General features: G+C 35.9%; 1 protein-coding gene across 3 annotated transcripts in view; it reads left to right on the top strand.

Moving 5' to 3' along the window:
• Positions 1-15,290, top strand: part of DOCK9 (dedicator of cytokinesis 9) — a 114,664-nt gene that overhangs the window by 81,525 nt on the left and 17,849 nt on the right. For all 3 annotated transcript variants that reach the window (XM_068425549.1, XM_068425547.1, XM_068425550.1), the window contains exons 39-45: positions 2,748-2,863; positions 6,719-6,856; positions 7,170-7,352; positions 8,035-8,148; positions 8,290-8,505; positions 10,242-10,299; positions 12,119-12,225. In XM_068425549.1, the coding sequence (XP_068281650.1) occupies positions 2,748-2,863; positions 6,719-6,856; positions 7,170-7,352; positions 8,035-8,148; positions 8,290-8,505; positions 10,242-10,299; positions 12,119-12,225 (932 nt within the window). The remainder of the gene's footprint in view (positions 1-2,747; positions 2,864-6,718; positions 6,857-7,169; positions 7,353-8,034; positions 8,149-8,289; positions 8,506-10,241; positions 10,300-12,118; positions 12,226-15,290) is intronic.

Raw genomic sequence — 15,290 nt, forward strand, 5'->3', positions numbered from 1 at the left:
TTTTTGATACATAAAAGAAAGAGCTTTTACACTATGTGACTACACATTCAGTAAGGTAAAATACTTTGTAAATGAAGACTGATTTTTAAAAAAACCTCTGGGAAATAAATAACACGGCTGTGTCTGGGCCCTGTGCAAAGAGATTTCATACTTCTAGAACTTGGCAACTTCATACTTCTAGAACTTGGCAAAGTTTACTGATTTTTAGGAAACTGTGAGCTGAAAGATTTTACTAAATGCATGCTTATGTAAAAAGAAACTTTCTATTCTTTTCCATCTGAAGGAAATTATCAAGGAAGGTGTCTCATTCTTTGTATAAAGTGCTAATAGGTTTTTTAATGTTGGACATTTAATGAATATCAGGATATTACACCTTGTATTGACCAAGGTTTTACAGAGTGAAAATGTTGCTGTAAAAGCCATGTCAAATGTGAAATTGATTTTTGTATCTTTTGTCTTGTTGTTGTCTTAACATTTAGTTGTCAGTCTGCCTGTATTGTGTATCCAAAGAACTTGAATAAGTCTTGTAGTATCCTGTATGGGATACATACATCCTTCCTGAATCTGGTGGAAATAGTTGCTTTACTTCTTTCTAAAATCATGATTCTTTGGCAAGATTGTTGTCTATAAATGTAAATTATAAACTTAATTTCTCCCTTTCTAATAGTTTAAGCAAGGAATAGAACCGAAGTAATGGTGTAAGCGATACTTCACATCTCTGAGGAACTTCAGTACAGTTTTGTGCTTAAGTATGAAAGAAATTAGGCCCTTTGTTCAAATTTCTAAACACAAACTACAAGAATGTAGGTTTATATGTGTATTGTTGGGGCTGGAGGAGAGGAGGAGGAAGCTCAGAGAATAGTGACATGCAAACGTATTGAAATACAAGAGACGTACCCTGATCTGTAACAGCAGTATCTGATCATTGGCAAGCTTGTAGTCATTAGAGATTATCCTATTATCCCCATGATTTTAAATCTAGTTACTCTGCAGTAGTGTGAATGTATGGGTGCATGTTCATGTGCATGTCCATATTATATGTGGTAATTGTAGTTCCATAGTTCCTTGTTAAGTTACATGTGAAAAATAGAATCCAGTATGTTAGTTATACATGAAGAATACAGTATTAGCTGTTCTAAAATAGTAGCAAATTGAAATAAGGATAGTTTTTAGCATATATGTGGAAAAAGCACTACTAAATCAGTCTTTTAACTCAACTGAATTCAGTGTTCCTTTAAGTTTGCATCCTGCCCAAAACTTCTGCCTCTAGTAGTAATGCAGAGTAATCGATCAATGACCTATTTGTTCAAATTTTGTTCTTCACGTAAATAATTTAGAACTGTTTGGAATTCTGTCCGTTGACTACAGTTTTTACTTAGTATTTATAATAGACCTTGCACCTTTCTTCCTATCTGGAAGAGCAAACAAGTTATTTCTTTAAAGAATATTTCCCCTGTCCTCAATGCAGTTCTCAAAATAGTCATCATCTCTTAGTATCTTCAACATTACCGAAACCACGGGCTGACGTAAGGATTTCTGGTCACCCAAAGGTGATTGCTATAAAAAAGGATTTTTCTTTGACTTTCTTTAAGGAAAAGAACACTTTTACTAAAAGAAAAATATTTGGCAAACGGCTGTTGTATTAAAACTTGCTTCCAAATGCCAGTTGTTCCTTTCCATCCTTACAGAGGTGAGGAATGTAGTTGGATTGAAACCACAAAGAAAATACATGGGAGGAGGAAGAAGTGGAGGCAGAGAGAACGCAAAAGATGATAGGAAAGAGGTGTATACTTCCTAACAGAAAGAATGTACAAATCCAAAGAAACTGGTGGTTATGGTTATGCATGTGTAGTGCAGCCAGGGAAGCAAGAAGGTGCAGAAAGAAGTGACCAGGTGTCATTATAAAAGAATATGTAATTTCTTCTGTTCTTTTCTTGGTCTCAACAAGTTTGTTGTGCTTGTCATTGATGTAGTGACGCTAAGTTTACTGTAAATCTAACATATAAACGTGATCCAGACCAAATTTTCATAAAGCAACCAGAGCACATTTGTCAGTCTGGTTATTAAAGATCAATGTTAGGGAACATAAACAACGTATTATAACCAGTGCTGAAGCAGGATATGTTTTTAAATTTATTTAAATACAGTATGGAGCTAGAAGTGATAAAATATTTTGATTAAATATGAAGTTATTGCATGGTATTGCTACAGATCAGAATTAATTACTTGGATCTTCAGCTGCATATAGATACATGATTGTATTCCTTCAACTCTTGAAGTTTTGTATTTTTATAATGGTTGACTTATGGTTGACTTTGAGATCATTAGAACATCACTAAATTACCAATACGTATTCTCAGCTGTAACTCCATCCTACTGCAGGACTTATTTTAAGAATATATATATATACATATATATAACTGTACATTTATATATGTACATGTGTGTATACATACATACACATATATATGAAACATCAGACATTTGTTGTTTTAACTGTTTAATGCTTCTGTTGTTGCCATTTGTACTTAATATATTTTATGATCTTCTGCAAATTATGTTAGAATAATTATATGAACATATTTGAAAAATATTTAAATGCATATGAATTATTTCTCTGTGTTGAATACTAACTTTTGTCAGGCTTTTTACTTGTTAGTCTTTTCCTAGTTCAGCAAGTCTTTTGGAAATACGAAACATTTAAATGAGTATATACAGCACTTACGCTTCATTTGAAATTTCTGTAGGCTATGGCCATTCAGATGCAGATGTTCTTCACCAGTCTTTACTTGAAGCAAATATTGCCACTGAAGTTTGCCTTACAATTCTGGATACGCTATCATTATTCACAATGGCTTTTAAGGTTTGTTCTTGACTTGGTGTTAACATACCTCATAATTATCTTTCAGAAAAACTATTTTTAAAAACTATTTTTAAATTATATTAATATTTTATAGTCTAGTAATATAGCATTGTATTTCATTATTGTATCATGTAAAAGCTGATAACCTGTTGCAGCAAAATGCTTTGGCTTCAGTTACACATTGCACACAGACTCCTTACTGATCAGCAGTGATTTGTGGGAAAAGCTCCTTTCTCATCCTAACTGCCTAAAAATATTTCTAGAAACTTTAGTGTCTAGCTAATATTATTGATAAAACTATCTTTTAAAGGCCATGTGGGATGAAAGATCTAGTGTACGGCAAAGCGATAATTCATAATTGGACACTATCAGACTTTTATATTGAACTTGGCTTCTTCTTATATTAAGTCACTCATTAATTAACAGTAATTTGTGTATGTTCCTTTTCTGTAACTTTATTTCAATTTGTCCACTAATAAGACTTCTTTTTGGTTGTATCCGTTACTGTAGCTCTCCTGTGGAATCTTTTTATAGCACACCCACTTGCGTACCCCTCCTGTCTGGTTTTTTGAGCTTTTCCAAACATTAAAGGTGAAGCTATAAAAAAAAAGAGATGATAGGTCTAACTTGTTTCTCCCCTAATTGGAGCAGTGGACCTCTTTGTATCCAGATCCTTGCTTGAAGATGCAAATTTAGTGTCTTATCTTTAATCTAGTTATGAAAACATGAACTTATTTATAATGAGATTCCTTTTATTAGTAATTTAATTAGATAGAGTTTAGAACCAGTTCTGTCTGCAGACTTCATGACAAAATTGAAAATGAAGATAGCTAGTTTTAAAGATTTAAAGAAGAATGAACACTAATCTTTTAATTATCAGCTGCCCATCACACTTGGAATGACAGTCCTTCAAGGTTATCTGTATGTAGCATGTTGAGAGAGTAGGTAAGAGTATACCAGAATAGTCAGCAAGATCCAAACAAAACAGGTAGGAGAATCAGGAGCTTCTATTCAGTCAACTGTACTAAAATACATAAAATCATAGAATCATAGGATGGTTTGGGTTGGAAGGGGCCTTGAAGGATCATCCAGTCCAACCCTCCTGCCATTGGCAGGGACACCTTTCCACTAGACCAGGTTGCTCAAAGCCCCATCCAACCTGGCTTTGAACACCTCCAAGGAGGGGGTATCCACAACTTCTCTGGGCAACCCGTTCCAGTCTCTCACCACCCTCATTGTGAAAAAAATTCCTCCTTGTGTCCAATCTAAACCTACCCTCTTTCGGTTTAAAACTGTTGCCCCTTGTCCTGTCACTACAGGCCTTGGTAAAAACTCTCTCCCCATCTTTCTTGTAAGCAGCCTTTATGTATTGAAAGGCTAAAATAAGGTCTCCCTGGAGCCTCCTTTTCTCTGGGCTAAACAACCCCAACTCTCTCAGCCTTTCTTCACAGGAGAGCTGTTTCATCCCTCTGACCATTTTTGTAGCTCTCCTGTGGACCCGCTCTAACATATCTGTGTCTTTAATGTATTGGGGGCCCCAGAGTTGGACACAGTACACCAGGTGGGATCTCTTGAGCGTGGAGTAGAGAGGGAGAATCACCTCCCTTGACCTGCTGGCCATGCTTCTTGTTACGCAGCCTGAGATATAATTGGCTTTCTGGGCTACAAGCACACGTTGCTGGCTCATGTCCAGTTTTTCATTCACAAGTATCCCCAAGTCCTTCTCCACGTTTCCAATTTAGTGGCAAGAATGTTGTGGCAGACAGTATCAAAAGCCTTACAGAAGTCCAGGTGGATGACATTCATAGCTCTTCTGTTGTCCACTAATGTGGTCACTTCGTCATACAAGGCCACTAGATTAGTAATACCAGTCTGCTTCTTTTGGGAATAATTAGCATATTATATAAAATGCCAGACAGCTTTTTTTCTTCAGGATCATCTTTCACTAGTGGGGATTGAGGTCTTTGTTATCTATTACAGCAGTTATCACAAGTTATATCTGCTTCTTGGTAGAACTTTAACTGATCCTGTGTGAATTCCTACTACTCTAGGTGGTTTTAGTGAACTACCTACCTCTGATGTTGGGACATCTGAAGAAATGATGTTATATCATTTTCCTCATTGGGTTATCAAGCAGTGGAACAGGCTGCCCAGGGAAGTGGTGGAGTCACCATCCCTGAAGGTATTTAACAGATGTGTAGATGTGGTGCTTAGGGATATGGGTTAGCGGTGGACTTGGTAGCGTTAGGTTAACGGTTGGACTTGAGGATCTTAAAGGTCCTTTCCAACTGAAACAATTATTTTGCTATAAATCTGGAAGAAGTAAGCCTTACCATCTTTTAGAACTTGCAGTTAGATGTTTAGGTTTGGGTCATCTACAGAGAGCTGTATACTGTTCCAAGAGATAAAACCCTTTCCTGTGACCAAATAGACTGACTGGCTTATGTCCAACCATTTGTGTCTAGCTTCCTCTAAAATGGACTGCCTGTGGCTTCACTGCATAGCATTTGGAGATCTTTGGTCTATTCATCCACAAAGCTTGAAAGAACACTTGAGTTCTTCTGGTCTGCAAGTCATATTATCAGAATGGCATTTAATGTAGGACTGCCTCCTTCAATTTTTTAATCTTGAGGAACACCCAAAATGCCTAGGGCTATGCTGAAATTCTTTAGCCTGAAGAATTTCTTTTGCATCTCCATGAATAGAAAAGGAGACATCTGCAGTTAGACATCTCTTCCATGTTTGAGAGAGCTTGAGGCATGCTACAAGAGCCCAGGTCTATACTGGGCCTCCAGAATCTTTAAAAAAAATGTTAAACTAGATTATTTGAGTTAATATTACCTTAAAACTTACTAGAGATAGTAATGGAGCTGCCTTGCAGCATACCATTTGAATGCTTGTCTATAGTAATGACAAGGAAGAGTGAAGTGTGCAGAGGGGAGTTGCAGAAGGTGCGAGACCTAGTAGAATGGTATTGGAGGACCAGTGGAGTCAGAGGGAGCAATACTTAACATGGTCCTCTCAGTTCTGGACTCCCTGGACTGGATTGAGCAGTCACTGAATTGATTAACCTATTTTAGTGTTTTGTAAGACAGGAGACCTCGTCATTTTGTCCTGGGGTCCCATAGGAACCTAGAGCATGTGCTCAGTGGACAAAGGGAGAAAACAGGTCTGCAGAGCAAAAGGGAAGCAATATGAACTTTTAAAAGTAGGTGCACAGCCAGTTCCTGTGTTACAGAAATTGAAGGAGACTAGATTTAAAAAAAAAAGTTTGACTGGAAGGCAGCTGTTGGTGATACAGAAATCAAGAGTAACCCTGTGTATTGTATGCCTCAGAATGAGGTTTCGAATACTGATACAGGTAAAACTCTGAAAAGTAACTAATATCTTCATCCTTAAGAGCCCTTTCAGTTTCAATTCTAGGACAGTGAAGAAAGATGATGAGTGCGTGGCGGTTTGGTTTGGGGGGAGCTTTTTGGCGTCGTTGTGGTAGGAGGTACTGCTACAAGAAAGTTCCACTGTCTTGAGCTGCTAAAGCCAGTGTAACCGAAGTGTGTTAATACTTTGAGTGGGCCTCTCAAAGAACTGTTAATAGTAATTCATGACTGACAGCGGTTAAAAACAATCATGTTCTGTAAGTCTATTCAGAAGCCAACACTTTTTTGTAAGCAAGATTAATGAAGTGTTAGAAATATCTAACTAAAATTCAGATATGTTTGTATTATTAAACATCTCGGTAATATATGCAGATTATTTTTTTTAAATTTCCTGCTTTTGGATGATCTGCGTATGTTCTTAGAATAGTATGAGTGTACCACTGTACAAAACTCCTAAATTCTCACTATCAATTTAAAGAATCAACTACTGACTGATCACGGGCATAACCCACTGATGAAGAAAGTGTTTGATGTATACCTCTGCTTCCTTCAAAAGAATCAGTCTGAAACAGCATTGAAAAATGTCTTCATTGCTTTAAGGGCACTTATTTTTAAGGTAAGAAGTTTTAAAATAATTAATCTTCAAGTACTTATCCAGTTCTTTAGTTAACAATATATTATGTAAAAGTTTAAGAACTAAAAGCCCAAATTAAAATTGGTGAATAAGGACTGATCTGATCCCAACAGTGTGGAATAATTGTCATTTAAATTCCTGTAAAAGTCATTCTGTGTCATGAACTACTGTAATATCTATTTTTTCCACAGTTTGGGAATATTAATATATTTATGTTTTTCTTGACATGCTTATTTTGTCAAGAACTGAAGCTAGTTTTAATGAATAACTTCTTTCTTTTCTGCTTTTTCCTCAGTTTCCTTCTACATTTTATGAAGGTAGAGCTGATATGTGTTCTGCACTGTGCTATGAAATTCTGAAGTATTGTAATTCCAAACTGAGTTCAATTCGTACTGAAGCTTCACAGTTACTGTACTTCTTAATGAGAAATAATTTTGATTACACAGGGAAGAAGTCTTTTGTTAGGACACATCTGCAAGTTAGTACACTTTCTTTATTTTTCATTTTTTTGTGTTTTTTAAATATTGGGTTGCCTGTATTTGCAGACGCACGGTCGCATATCAGTGTGCAAATGACATGAAAGAAATTATTTTGGATTCAAGCAAGGATGGTACTATTCTAAAAGTAAGAAGATGGCAATAAAAATATGTTCAGTGCAGGGAAATACTTAGAAACAACTTGATGGCCCTATGTTTTGTAGGAAATAATTTTCATTTGTGAGCAGCAAATGTTTACTTTTGTAGATGTTATTTTGATTGTTAAATAGCATACCCTGTTGTGTCTGAAGAAGAAAGGAATGCAGCAACAAGCACCTAAAAGTCTAGAAGAAAACAAATACATAGAAAATTGTGTATTCTGACAAAGCTGGGAATAATAATTTAGTACGTTTGACCTCTGGCTAGTTCACCTAGCAGCCAGTCTTTAGACCAGAGGTTGCTTGTTCATGAAATTTACACAAGCCTGTTTTTTCTTGCCAGTGTTACTATGCAAGTAACTTTGAAAAAAAAAAAAAAAAAAAAAAAAGAAGATCAAATATAATTTCACTTAAGGGAATAATCTTTCAATGAAAAAGAACAAAACTTCCTTTGTAATTGCTTCATAGGTACATCTCAAGGGTATTTAATGAAATGTGCACTAACAAGACATTTGTTTCTGTCAAGGTTATTATTTCAGTGAGCCAGTTAATTGCTGATGTTGTTGGAATTGGAGGAACTAGATTTCAGCAGTCTCTTTCCATCATCAATAATTGCGCCAATAACGACAGAAATATAAAGGTCTGTTTTTATTCTTCTTTCTGTACTGTACAAAAGATGCTTGAAAACTGTTTCATAGTGTCTTTTGCAATTATGTTTCAACTTTTTATTATGTGAAGAATAGAAAAAGATAGTAGTTAACCTAACTTTTCCATGTTTTAGCACACTACATTCCCTTCTGATGTTAAGGATTTAACAAAACGTATTCGTACAGTACTGATGGCTACAGCTCAGATGAAGGAGCATGAGAATGATCCAGAAATGCTTGTAGACCTCCAGTACAGTTTAGCAAAGTCTTATGCTAGTACACCTGAACTAAGGAAGACATGGTTAGACAGCATGGCGAGGATCCATGTTAAAAATGGAGATCTTTCAGAGGTAAGAGAAAAAAAACCCCTATTTTTAGCTTCATAATAAGCTTAAGCTTATCTTTCTTGACATTGAATGTACTATATGTAGTGGTTAGTGTGTAATATAATAAGCATTTTTAATAAATTTTGGATTGTTAGTAGATCAGTTTCAATGGCTGGTAAGTTTTTTGTCCTACCCAAGTACATCAGTAAGTCATTTCTGATTACTAATGAAAGGTATATGTTTAACTACTGTAGGTGACACACTACTAAGCCAGGAATGCTCAATGCAAACCATGGAAGACATAGATCTTATACTTAAAAATACCTTTGTTGCTAAAACACTTAAAGCTACTCCTTGAATTCCTCTCCAGTTGCCTTTACAGAATTAGCTTGATTCAGTTCCAGACTGCTTACTAAAAAACTCCTAATGTTCTTAAAATTGACAAGTTGCAATTTTTTTGTTTGAAAAAAGAAAGATATCTTGATTTCAGCATGGTGTTAAAATAGTTAGTTCTAGCAAAAGGGGGAGTTGGGAGTTGTGATCTTTGTATGTCTCGATGTAGGTATTTTACCAGCATACAGAATGAATTTTGTCTCTTTCTGAAAGTTTGTTCCATCTGAAAGTAAATCACGTTGGGTCACATCATTTAATTTCATAAATATATCTGTTAAACTTAGCAGCATGTAAGCATGTAAATATCTCCAAGAAACAGTAGCCACTCTCTTACTCATGTCTTAGTACTAGAATTCTTTTTAGCTACATAGTAGCAACACAGAAGGCACATATACAATACTCTGTTAATAGCTTGTAGTTTGAAGGAAACAACTTCAGCTCTCTCAGAAGACAAGTTCTTTTAGTCCTTTTCAGGTCTGTTTTTAATTTTTTAATTAAAAACTTAGAAACTTTGGCTGTATGGCTAGATGAGGACCTCTGTACATCACCAAGCCCAGTCCCGTACAAAGTATGGATTAGGGAGAATTTCTGACATGTACTTAACGTTTTCCTTCAACTCCAGTGTCTGAGATTCTGCAGCCTCCATATGTAAACTGTTCAATTGCAAATTACAGTTAGAATAACACTTTGCTATAAGCCTAAACCTTTTGAGTAAAAGAAGAATCTTGAATCTTTTTTTGTCATTTCTGTGGAGAAAAGTGGTTGGTGTCAACTTCATTAAACATCTCAAATATTTGAAGACTACTCTGTCCTTCTTCTTTTTCTTCTGTTTTCCAGACTACACCAACCAAATTCCTTCAAATTCCATTCATAGGTTAAATCTCCCCTCTTTTCTTTTGCTGCTTTCAAATGGTCTTCACCAGGTTTTTTTCTACATTTTTCTTGGTTCGGAACCAAAAGGCGGACAAAACAGATTAGCAGAAGAACCATCAAATGTTGAGTAGAATAATTAATAGCTCTTTTGTTTCACATAATACTTAAAATAAATCCCAAAAAGAGATTTGCCTGTTTTTATTACAGCATGTCATCCTTACCTTGTAATTTGTGACCTGTGGTCACTCTCAGATTGTGTACTGCTGTCCATGCTACTCAGTGCTCTGGTGAAAAAGGAGTGCTCTTGCACAGTTATTGTTTTGCATAAATGAGGTGGAGAAAGAATTCTTACATCAGTCGTAGGACATCTCCTGCAAAGCAGCAAGAAGAAAAAACAAAGAAATTATCTCAGGCTAGGGCTCTTCTTATATACCTTCTTTTCAGTGGTTCCATTGTAATTGTAATTTATAAGATTGTTACTATTTCTGTTTTAGGCAGCAATGTGCTATGTCCATGTAGCAGCACTGGTTGCAGAATATCTCACACGAAAAGGTATGATTTTGAAATCTTACTTTAATGTTTATAGTTTTTCCTTATAGTTTAGGAAAAGCAGTGGTTTCCCTGAGGAGTTATAGACATTTCAGTGTTCACCAAGGAAAAACTTCTGCCCTAATCGGATAGCGAACTCACATATTTAGCATACTTGCATATCTAAGGGGTAGCATTTCAGATGAAGGTAAAGTAACATTTTTAGGAAAGTAAAAATTTTAATTTTACATGAGAGCTCCTAATAGCTGAAGTGAGACCCTTTCTAAAGCAAAATTATCAGTGAATATTCTTGTTCAAAAAGTAGTCTCTCACTGCATGTAGGGAGACCTGGCATTGCAGAGAAGTCAAAATGAATTCATACAAATTTTCAGATGCTGGGTCAGTGATTACAGTGCTCAGAATGCTTCACCTGTCTTGGTGTTCTGTGCTAGCAGTTGTCTACCCCCTTGAGAAAGGGTAGCAAATTATCTTTCATCTATAGGATTAGATGAGTCCTCAGGCATTTGAGAAAACAGAAGATTATGTGGCTTTTATTGAGAAAAATATATCTCTAGAAGAAAGGTTCAGAAATCTCTTAAGAATGATTATGATGTTGAGCTAGTGTTTTGTTTTTGTAGGCAAACAAATTGAAATTCGCAGCTTTTTAGCTTTGCCTCTGCATGCCAGTTCAAAATGAAGCAAAGCCATGGGTCTACAAGATGCCTTTTCTCTGTTTCTTTTGTGCCTCTTGCCAGATACTTGTGTAGTATACAGGCAATCCCCTCCAACCCAGTGATTTCAGAAGCTTCTCTGAGACCAAATCTGAAACTAAGTTACTTGTCAAAGTTACTACGTCCTCTTGCAAGCCTGATAACAACTAATTCATAACTAGTGATAATCTGTATTAATTTGTGGTTCCTTCAGGTGATCTACTATTTTTGTCTACTGTAATATAAAAGTTATTTCCTCTCAGTAATATACAGTCAAACTTCTACCTGTGGTGTTTCCAGGAGCAAAGCAAAAACATGTGTTTGAGGCAATCATTCAATAAAACCTCTGCTGGTCAGACTCCCGCGCGAGCAGAAAGAATCTTTGTAGGAATGAGCTGTGAAATAAACATGTGCACATCCTTGTACTTCTATAGTATTTACTGATTGCTCTTGAGGCTTTAATTAATAGGTATTGGCCAAAAATCCTCATTTCTTAATTCAGCAATCTGATATAATAAAAAAGAGCCAAACAGAATGGGTAAAAGAGGGAGGTTTTCATGTTACAACATTCTAAAATGCATTTTTGCTAAATATGTATTTCAGTAAAGGAAGTTAGATTGTTGGGGTTTTTTTCTTGCTTGTAGACTGATTTCCTGTATCTACAGCTGAATAATCTGTATTGCCATCCTCTGATCATTTTTTATGGTTGATGTCAGTCCATTCATATTGTTGAGATGGGAGAAGCTGATATGCCAGGGTCTGTTCATGTGCACAGTTCCAGCATGACTTCACACCAGTTCAATTAAATACTGTAAAAGTTACCTTTATTACCTTAGACTTGATGTGGGGTAGATTAGACATAGGTTTAAGATAAAATAGGAAGATTCAGATGCTACTTATTTTGGTGGGTAGTAGTCCCGACACATTTGTGGTTTTTTAGAATGTATTTATACTTACACAGTAATGCGAGCTTTAGTATTTTAATAATGCAGTGGGGGACTGGATTTTTTTTTAATTAATTTGGTGGTAAGTACATTTAAATATGGCTTCTGCCTTATTCAGCATCACAAAGTGACCTAATGTTTTCCTGGTGGAGAAAAGTAAATTTGTCTGTTTTTCTTTTTCAATGATAGGGATGTTTAGGCAAGGTTGTACTGCTTTCAGAGTAATCACACCTAATATAGATGAAGAGGCTTCAATGATGGAGGATGTTGGAATGCAAGATGTTCACTTCAATGAAGTAAGTAAACATGAGAGTGTTAGAATTAATGCACGTTGAAGTGCTGTTTGTTTTTCCAAGTTTTGTGTTTCAATCCTGAGGCTGACTACGATGACATGTATTGTTTTGTTAGACACTATTCTTATCCTAAAACTGAAATAAAAAATTTCTGTGAGCTGTCCCAGCTTTAGAGAATGTGCTATATACATATGTTTTAAATAAAGCACTAGCACATCAACACAACACCACTGTTGGAATAAAAATAAGCGAAATGGTCTTTTAAGCTAGTTGACAGGATGAACACTAGTGTGGCTTATTTATTAGAGTTAACAAGATCAGGTTTTTTTTTAAAACTGACTTGGATTTAGATTGTTACTACACTAGCAATCATGAAAATGTGTTCACTGGTTTTTGCTGGTTTACAGAGTTGCCCTAAGCAAATACGCCATAACAATGAAAGTGGCTTTATTGACACCAGACTTGCATCAAAATTCTTTTTTCTGGCTTAAGTTTCACTGCTTTTGTCCTCGCTGATCCATCTATGCTGGCTGTACAGTAGATTTTACTATTAAGAAGCCTATATGAAAAGATTATGAATAATCTTGCTCACGAAGAACTACTTTTACACTATGTATTTGCCAGGACAGGTGGGGAAGGGAGAGACAGACCACTACTTGCAGTAGCTGTGTTGGAAAAATCCCTGGTGTGTAAACATAATTGTACAACAAAAAATATTTTTCTTTTGTGGTTCAGTTTGTATGTGGTAAAAGCGTATGTCAAAATTATTTGACTGTGCAATTTGAGTCTATACTAACAGATTTAGGAGGAATAGATGAAAGATTTAGTGGTTTAAGCCTGGATTTAGAGCTAGGTAGGGTACCTGTGTTTTACTTCCAAGTTCTGTTACTGCTTTGCTCTATAGTTTTACGACAAAAATTGTTGACTTGCCTTTTTCTGGGAAGACAGGAGTTGGAATTACTTGAAATGAGAAATACAGTGCTTTTCATTTCCAAAGACACCCAATAGCGGGTTGCTTTTTTAAAAAAAATGAATGTGCTATACTCTTTAAAACACAGGATTCTCCTGATCCAGCATGGAATTTAGCATGTTACTTAAAGCAAAACATAAGCTGCTCTGAGCCAAGAGTTGGGTTTCTAGTGACTACTGTTGATGGAAACTTGTTAGAAATTCTTGTCAGTGTCTACCTGACAAACCATTTGTCAGAGCTAAACTTCTTTGTATTTTCTTTAAATTGGAATGTATTTATTCTTTTTCTGATAGTCACTCTCTACAAAAAGAATATACTGCTTTTTCTGGGTCATTGAACCCTGCCCAAATTTATTTCCATCTCTCAGTATTTCCATGGAATGAAAGTAAGCCAAGAGTGAAATTATAAGCATGTGGAGCTTGCAAAGGGATCAAACCTTGCCAAATTTCATTGGTTTTCTGCATGCAACCCTTTTTAAACTTAACCATGTAGAAGTCTAACTGATTAAATCTTGAAAAAAGTTACTATTTTTCCCATAACTTCTTAGTTCATCTCAGGAAGAATAATAATAGAAAGAACAGTGTTTCGATAGACTAAAAATCATGGATAAATTAAGATGCCTAGTATTTTAGAGAAGTACTTCAAAACAGATAGCCTAGTTGCTTTAAGAACAGGAACATATTCATATATGGAGTTTCTTCAATATGTTCTTATGTAAGTAAAACTGTATTAGTGTAAGAAAAATATCATATGACAGATCAGTTGGGTACAGAAATCGGAAAGCAGAAATATATCTTTCAAGCTCTACTTTACTGCTACTGAGCAAATGGTGCTCAGATGGGAATTCTTCCTACACCTACTAACAAGGGTCATGTGGAATTTCTTTCCTAAATCTTGGGATTTCCCTGCATGCTAGTCACTTTAGAGTTAAATCTCCAAAAGAGTAATTACAAGTATGGTGATGTCAGGGGGGGATCCCTCCATGTTTCTAAAAGGAGCAAAACATCTTTTATATTTTCCAGTTTATATAGTCTTCCCAATTAAGTGAAATTTGTCTTAAGACTCCATGTAGTTTCTCATTTAAAAAAATGAAATCTTTTAAATTCTCAATTCTAATTTTAAAAGAATTCTCTCCCAGGTTACTCTGGCTCATTGCCTAAACTAGCCAGTTGAAAAAAACAAAATTTTGGTTTGTTTTGTTTTTTAACAAAGTTGTCATGTGCATTTCATTAAAACAGTTGTTTACTCAGACAGCTTATTCAGCAGCACAAGTCAAATTCTCCTTGCAGAACTAAAACCTGGGTGTCAAAAATTGGAAGGCAAAATCCTGGAACGTGATATCCTTTCCATGCTAGACTTTGCTGTAAGTAGTCCATCTGTGAGAGATCTGAGCTATGGCTAACAGGCCTGTGGCAAGTGCCAGATTCCATGCAGATTAAGGTTGGAAACAATTTCATTCATATTTGTTGTTTTTTTCCACAATAAATAGTGCCAGAATACAGCTCCACCACAGTCAATCTCTACCTCCCTATTTGTTTTTTCTGGTCTCTTGTTAGCTGTGACTTTCCATGAGAGGAATTCTAACTTGCAGATGGTAAATGAAAGAGCTTCACAGCTCAAATGGTATTATAGCTCTTGTGAGTGATCAACATACAGTATAATTCAATATATTAAAGCACTTTATGAAAAACTTACATAAACATACAAGATACTCTAAGTGTGGTGGTGAAGACTGGTATTCTTCAGGGATACTCAGGCTGACATTATTTAACATCTTCATTAGCAATCTGGGTCATGCAATACAGCATATCATCAAGTTTGTGGATGAAATTAAAGGGAGCGGGAGTGACTGATGTGCTGCGGGCAGGGCTGCTATCTAGAGGGACCTCAAACTGAAGGAACAGGTGAAAAACTCAAAGATTACAAAGACAATTGCAAATTCTTGCACCTGCAAAAAAATCACCCAATGTCTCAGTACAGGCTGGGGATTGACTGGCTGGGCAGCAACTCTTCAGAAAGAGCTGGGACTTCTGGTGGACAAGAGATTGAATGGGAATCAGCAGTGTAGCCTTGTGGCAGCAAAAGCCGACTGCATGCT

Source organism: Nyctibius grandis, chromosome 2 (genome assembly GCF_013368605.1).
Source record: "Nyctibius grandis isolate bNycGra1 chromosome 2, bNycGra1.pri, whole genome shotgun sequence".
NCBI classification, from domain to species: Eukaryota; Metazoa; Chordata; class Aves; order Nyctibiiformes; family Nyctibiidae; genus Nyctibius; species Nyctibius grandis.